Source organism: Lycium barbarum, chromosome 5, assembly GCF_019175385.1.
Source record: "Lycium barbarum isolate Lr01 chromosome 5, ASM1917538v2, whole genome shotgun sequence".
In the NCBI taxonomy this organism is placed as follows: domain Eukaryota; kingdom Viridiplantae; phylum Streptophyta; class Magnoliopsida; order Solanales; family Solanaceae; genus Lycium; species Lycium barbarum.
Window position 1 is genome coordinate 15,987,030 of NC_083341.1, and position 7,980 is coordinate 15,995,009.

At 32.5% G+C, this 7,980-nt stretch overlaps 1 protein-coding gene across 1 annotated transcript; it reads right to left on the minus strand.

Moving 5' to 3' along the window:
* Positions 1-525: 525 nt before the first annotated feature.
* On the minus strand, positions 526-2,286 carry LOC132640558 (aspartic proteinase PCS1-like). The gene has a single exon (XM_060357178.1). The coding sequence runs from the start codon at positions 2,217-2,219 to the stop codon at positions 885-887; it is 1,335 nt and encodes a 444-aa protein (XP_060213161.1). The 5' UTR covers positions 2,220-2,286; the 3' UTR covers positions 526-884.
* Positions 2,287-7,980: the final 5,694 nt, after the last annotated feature.

Consider the following 7,980-nt stretch of genomic DNA (forward strand, 5'->3'; position numbering starts at 1 on the left):
TTTGTACATTGAAAGACTTATAACATCTAGCCATGGATATTAATATGAAAGCACAAGTACATTCAAGATTTCATGCGAGTAGTGTCGACTTAATTGAAGTTAAGTTAGTACAAGGTTCGGATTTGATGTTGTAAGACCTTTAATGGACTTTACTACCATTTAGTTTGCATTAATGTTCGTTACGCTGAGTATTTTCACAAACAAAAATCACAAATTTATTAAATGGCGTCGACATGACAAAACGTGAAGCAATTTGTGCCCGACATTGTCTGTAGAAAGATTAGGCTGTTCAAAATTTTAAAATATCTTAAAAGTGAATTAGCTAAAACGAAATTTCACTAGGCGTGTTTTGGCAACAATGTTTGCCTACACTATGATCGTTAAGTGTCTAAATAGCTTGCACATGCATGTATAACTTATTAAAATTATATGAATTTGAGTATCCAAACCTTTCTTCAAATCTTTGCGTAATTTCTATTAATGAAAACAATAACTCGATAAGAACTTAGTGCAATCAACTTCAAATGTTGGAAGAACAAGATATAATAAAAGAATAACAAATTTAATCAAGTACATATACATATCATACATTATATGTTCATCAGATATAAGATTACTATTTTACACTCTACAAGACCTAAGTCCTCCTCTGCACGACCATTGATTAAAGTACCATAATTCGAATCATAGTTTCATTGATCTCGTTCAATTAGGACTTAAAGCCCAGGCCAGCTCCATATTATCATCTAATATGTATCGGATGAGCACGCGGTATTCAGTAAATCAGGAGGTCGAGACATATAGATCAACCCCTTCTCCTCGAGACTCGAGGTCCACCTTTTTAAGTCTCATAAAATATATATGTACCAATATAATGTATATGACTAGTGCCTACTACACTCTCCTTTTCCAAAACCTACTCTTCGATTTCTCAAATCAAATTCTACCCATAGATTTTGTTGGTGGAAATTACCAATAATATTGCTTGCTATGCCAAGTGATTCTGACCGCCCAATTCCCACACAATGTATCCCACTTTCTACTTCATCCAACACCCTTTCCTTATTGATCAAAATTTCAACCCTATTTTCAAATTGCAATGTCATGTCACCTATTAACCGTCCGATTTCCATCGGATGGCTATCGAAGCACATATCGAGCGCATCACCATAAACGTAACCTTTTTTCATTCTCTGACCAACTAACCTAACAATTTCTTCTCGTACCTTACTATACGCTTCTTCTACCAAGAAAGTGTATGTTGTGCCTGAATCAACGATCGTTTGACCGGAACCACCAGCATTCGGACGAAAAACCCTCGACGAAATGTTTAATCTTTTCCCACCAATTTTTATCCCCGTCATACCAACGGTATAAGCTAGGGGGTCCAAATTGGGCATGCGTTGACTTTGAGGGAAAGTCAACAGATTTACGTATCGAAACATACGTGAACTCGGGTTTTGACCTAGGTAAAATGTCCCAATAGGTTTCACTGCATGGCTATTAATACCTTGTCTAATAGGCACGCAATATGAGAATTTTTGTACCTTAGCTTGGGAGGCAAAAGAGAATCTTCCAAGGTTCATTCCCAAAATACCCTCAGCATCATCGGACTCTGTCGCGCAACCAAGAATCAAAGCAGGGGTACTTTGGGAAGGCGAAAATGTAATTTTTTCATGGACAAGATTACCCTCAGCCAAAGTACCATCAGCATAGAAGTACGAGTAGTGACACAACTTTTTATGGTCACACGATGTTGGAAGGGTAAAATCGGGAATTCGGGGTTTACACATAGGATGAGTACACGGAAGAACGGAGAAAGAAGAGGACAAAGAAGGATCAAACGAGGTCGTTGGCGGGGGTATTTTGGGAATTTTCTTGTGGCACTGAATCCAAGAAAGTTGGCTGCCAGTGTCCAAAACCATTTGTTGATTTTGTGGTGGTGTACCTATAGGAAGTGTAACAATCAAAGCCATTGAATATTTAAAAGTTGATTTATAGTTCAAAGATGGAACTCCAGACTTAGTTTTTCTATTATGATGAGAATTAGCCATAAGGGAAGAAATAAAAAGGGATTTAGATGAAGAATTATGTGATAATGGTGTTGAAGTAAGAGGGAATTTCATAGAGAAAGTGGCACTTTTTGCTAATGAAATGTAGAAAACAATCAAGAATGTAAGAAGGAAAAGAAGAAAATATTTTGAAGAAGAACAAGCCATATTATTTTTTTTTATTTTTTTTTAGAGGAGAATTATGGGGGTTTTGTTGAAGGTGAGGTGAAAGTGTGAGTGGATGCATGGGTATTTATATTGGATTTAATGAGAGGAAAAAAACAAAGGAAAATCCAAAGAGGAAATAAAGGGGAAAAGGAAAAAGGAAAATGGAAGGAAAGGAAAAAAGAAAGAAAACGCGGTTTCTTTAATAAGGCTTTAGTTGTCGACAAGCTGGTTGTAATGATAACAGTTACCCACTTTGCTACTTAGCTGTAGGTGAGACACTGGCTACATTTTCACCAAATAGTAGCTTCTTAACTTTAGTCATAGTACTTTTGTTGATATTTTACTCGGTGTACAGTACCTGTTTTGAGGCGCCACTCACTCGAATTCCTGTCATAAGATCTACTTCCCTCTGTTTTAATTTATTTAAAAAAAAAAAATTTTAGTTCGTGCTAAAATAAATGATTTTTTTTTAATTTGAAAACAAATTCATTTTATGAATGATTTACAGCCAAGTAATTTTTAAGGCTTATTTTTGAACCACAAGTTTCAAAAGTCTTCACTCTTTCTTAAATGTCGTGTCCAGTCAAATGGGTTCATATAAATTAAAACGGATGGAGTATTTAAAAGAGCAAAGAGTTTTCAAATGTGAATTTTTTATTTAAAGTTTATGGATTTCAAATGTGATTATCCATTATTTCGTTGTTGTTATTGTTTATTTTTAGCTTAATGCATATGCAACCCCTTAAACTTATCTTTTTTTTTCATTTTGACACCTCAACTAAATGTTATTCCTATTAAACTTCTAAACTCGTCCTCAAGTGTGTCTATCAAACCCTCTAAATCTGATTTTTGTTAGAAGTAAAAATAAATTATGGTAATGAAAGCAAAGTAATATTTTAGACATGGATGTGTCGGTTTCTGCTGGTTCTGCTCTTTTACTGCCAACGTAATTAAGAGCTTCCTCTTTTTTCCCACTCAATTGCTGCTAATCTTAGCTAAAAAAAATGGCATAATTAAATTAGAATATATATTAGCATGTTGCTACATTGAAGATAGAATACTATGTAAGTCAGATTGTGTTTGATAGACACACTTGAGGACGAGTTCAGGAGTTCAATAGGAACAACACTTAATTGAAGTGCCAAAATGAAAAAAAAAAAGACAAGTTCAGGGGGCTGCATATGCATTAAGCCTTTCTTTTTTGAAGGTTATGTTCTGCTCTCCTTATAATTGCCATGTATAATTATCCATTTCAGTGTTTTCTTTTTTAAACTACTTTGAAATGTTTTAGTTGAGTTAAAGGTTAACGAAAAAAGCCTCTTCACCTCCACGAGGTAGGATCTGTATACATGGACCTCACTTACGAGATTACGCTGAGTATGTTGTTGTTGGGTTTCTACTGTGACAGCCTCAAGTCAAAATTATAATAATAACTAGATTCACAGTCAAATATTTATAGATATTAATAAGTTTTATATATACATTTACATGGTGTGAGCAAAAGCTACTAGATTCGCCTGAATGCGTCATCACCGGTCTCTAGATCCGCCCTTAGTGTTTCTTACCAGAGCTCCAATCTAAGACTATTAATTAAGAACGGAGAAATCCTACCTTTATCACCACAACCCTCAGTGGTGTCTTATCCTTGTGAAATACTCACTCTGTTTTAAATTAATCTTGCTCGATCAAAGTTTAAAAAAAGAAAGGAACTCTTTAAATTTTCTATTTTAAATATCTTATGAAATTTTTCTAAATATAAATATATGTTATTAAAGGTAAAATAAGAAGTTTTAGTTAAATTATTTTTGGACTTAAAAGATATCTATTTTATAATAGACTAATACTACATAGACCCGATACAATTATTCTTCCTATGCATATATGTAGGACTTTATTAGTGCACTCGACTGTTTTTTTTTTGTTTAAAAATAAAGATTTTTAATATTGTGGAAAGTAATTATGTTCAAAATTTCACGACTTTTCTGGAAAAAAAGGTAGCTGCCCAAACGAGGTAAAATCAAAAGACCAAACGATAAAGAGAATAGAAACAGAATTCTTATTCTTCAAATAGTGTTTTGGTTTGTTAGTGGACTTTTGTTGTGTTCTTCTGTTTTTACGGACCATTATCTTGATCTTGTGACGAAAAAGCAAACACACAAAAAGGAAAGAAAGATTATATAATTTGTATAAAACTATAAATCAATTAGGAAGACAAATTGGAAGTTGAGTAGTTGGCATTTGGATGGGGACGTTTTCGAGATCAAATTAAGATGTTTAATTAGCATATGCAACTTGTCCTCTAGTCATTGTCTCTTTAATTCCTTTCATTAATCTCATTTCTTTTTCCCTAATTTTCTTGACCCCATTTCCTTCTTGTCCTTCTTTTCTCATAACTAGTAAACTTAACCGCGCTTCGCGCGGTCGTGTAAAACATTAGTGAGTTTATGAAATAATACCAACAAAATTCTTTCGTAGATTTATTCAAAATATAAGTGATAAATTTTTTATAAATATAAATATTTTCGGTTACAATAGTAAGTTTAACCGCTCTTTGCGTGGTCGCGTAAAGCATCAATGAATTTACTAAATACTATCAATAAAATAAATTCTTTCGTAAATTCATCCGATAGATAAGTGACAATTTTTCACTTATATTCATCCAAAATGACAAATATAAATATTTTCATTTACAATTCTTTGTTTTATGATAATACGTGTACACAGTTTTGCGAAAATGATTTTTAGGAATTAAAGTAAAAAAAAATAAAATAGAATGACCTAAATGTAGTAAAATAGAAATCCCAAAAAGGAAATGAAACTTTTTTTTTTTTTTAAATTATACATCTCTTTTCCATTCCAATCAATACCGTTGGCATCTTTCTCTCTTACCCAAAACTTCCTCTTAAATCAGAAGACAACTCCCCCCTTATTTTTCTCATAACATTTTAAGAATATTTCAATTTTTTTTTTCCTTGAGTAATATTCCCTACCATTAGAACAACACATCAATAATCTCTATAAGGAGACTATAAATGGAATAAACTAACATTATATATGGAACGAACTAAATGAATCATTATTTGCTAATTAAACTCTATTTTCAGCCATATTGTGTGGGATCTATCCCCCCCCCCCCCCACACCCCCCCCCCCCAAAAAAAAAAAAAACCCACAATTCCCCTTTGTTTGTTTTCATTTTCCTTTTCCTTCTGTTTCTCCATAACTATGTTTTCATTATCTCCTAATTTTATGCACATTCCCGGAAAATCAGTTTTTCCCTAAAACGCTATTATTTTATCCTATAAATTCAAAGTGCTTCAAAGAAAAAGAAAAAAAGATAGACATGACAGAAGGGAAAATAATTACATTCATACATGAGTTTATATTGGAAAATGCATCAAATTGGTTGTATAGTAGCTGCAGGTCAAAAATTTTGCAAAGGTTCTAATTCCTACTTCCTTTCTTCTTTGCTTCACCCTACTTATCAATGAGATTTTAAACGATTGGCAGAAGCCTTGGACCTCCTTTTGTTATGTTCAAACGATCAATGTTTGGTGTCTTGAAGTATAAAGAAAGAGTTATAAAATATAGTGTGTTGGTTGGTTCAATAGGAGCACAAGATAAAAGCAGTATTGATGCTTTGAAAGTAGAAAATGGCCTTGGTCCCCTGACCTCACTCTTTGTATTTTACCTATTTCTGCATAATCACATGCATAGATTCTTTTACAAAGGTAGATGTTGAATTCATATTGTATATCTGTTTATATAGTGGTGTTCATAATTTAATGGTGAAGAAACCTATCAAATTCCTAATTGATGTAGGAATTCTTTCAGCTTCTGTAATTAACTAATCCATGCATAAAGTTGTAACTGGAAGAATTTTTTAAGGAAAAATCCTTTATTGTAAAGGGTGAGAATTAATTTTATAACTGAAATTTTAAACAAAAGCTTTAAATAAGGAGAGAATTTAAATATGTTTGTAACTTGTGTGGGAAATAATGAAAAAAAACGTACTCGTGTAACTGATATAGAATCAATTGACTTAATGAGTATTGATTCTCAATAGATATTGTAGTAGGATATGATTAATTCTTTAATATTTTAATCAGAAAATAAGGGAAATGGATGAGGAAAAAGTCAAAAAATGGAGAAAAAAGATAAATAGCAATGCTGGTCATAGAGAGGTGCCACATCACCTTGTCTATGCCTAGCTTTATATTATATATAGATTCTTTGCATTCTTTCGGCACCTCCCTTTTCTTCTTGTTCTCCTTTTTTCCCAACCACTAATTCACAAATACAAATTAAAATATATGTAGTAGTAATGAGAGTGTAAGTTTTGTGCGCAAATGTGTGGATATATTTATATAATTAAGTCATTTGAAAATTAATTATAAAAAAATATCTATGATGATTGGTAATTTGCCACAACCGAAGTCTATGACATATATTTTATTTTGGCCCAGCAAATCTCACAAATTTGTGATCTCTTAGATTACGCTACTATCAAACTAAAAAGTGTGTATCATGTGATCTTGTGATGTGTCTTATAAAGCTTTTCACTGTCATTTCTCATTCTGATGTGAGATTCACTTAAGATGCCAGGCATACTCATTCTTCAAAAAGTAAATAGAGTGTTGGTCCTTCTCTTTGACCCGTCCTCGTTATTCCGCCTTTTCTTGTGAGCTTCACATAACCTGATAAAGATATTAACTAATTTACTATAATGAATCATATTACATTGATTTTGTCTTTAATTACACCGTTTGTATATGTAACTTAACTCGATAGGAAAAACTTAAAAAGATCCTTAATTGAGCATCTTTGTTAGATTATGTACAAAAGCTATCCTTTGCGGTTCACCTAATCAAGAAATGGAATCTTCTAAGAACAAAATCAAAATGTGGGTAATCGATTGTTTCATTCAACGAAAAAGAGCATTCATTTCCCTCAAAGCACGTCTTTTGGCTGTCTTTTAACTTTTTAATTTTTTATATATTTTTTCCTTTCTTATTAAGAAAGAATAAAGAAAATAAACAATATGGTGAAGCATAAAAGTGGAACTCAGTCTTAAAACTAGATGGTGGTGTACAGCAAAATGTCTTCTCATAAGCTCTTCTCTAACAATCATATATTCTGTTCTTACTTCCTCTCTTTATTATGGTGTGTTTGGTAGGAAGAAAAATATTTTTGAGAGAAAACATTATCCTGAAAAATAAGACGGTTTTATTTAATTATTTTTTAATATTTGGTAAAAGAGTATAAAAAATTATCCCAAGAATTATCCCAAGACCATTTGCACATCATCTAGGCAAAAACTTATGGGGATCGGGGGTGGCGGGGTCAAGGAAGGAGCTAGCGCTTCGGTTACAGGTTCGTTTGAATCTAGTAATCCTAGTCCAAACCCTCTATTAGTATTAAATAAATATATGTACAAATTATTAATTTAGAACTCAGTAAATTTAAAGAACTATAATTTCAAACCCACAAGATTCAAATTCTTGTTTCGCCTCCAACGGGTTGGGGTGAGGGAGAGGAGTGGAGAAAAGATAATTAGTTTGGAACGTCACTTAATTGAACTAAATTTCCCTGCTCTTATCAGGAAAGTCATTTTTCTATTTTAAATTTAAGGAACTTGTTCAATTTTTATTTTTTTTAAATCCTTCGCACCAAACACACCCTTAGTGATAATTAATTATAATTATCCGTTTCACGAGACCTAATTCAAATGGTGGGACCTTGTGCTGCAATCATATTTGGAT

Bases quoted from the DNA above. Each gene is read 5' to 3' on its own strand.
- LOC132640558 (XM_060357178.1), bottom strand. From the start codon at position 2,219: ATGGCTTGTTCTTCTTCAAAATATTTTCTTCTTTTCCTTCTTACATTC.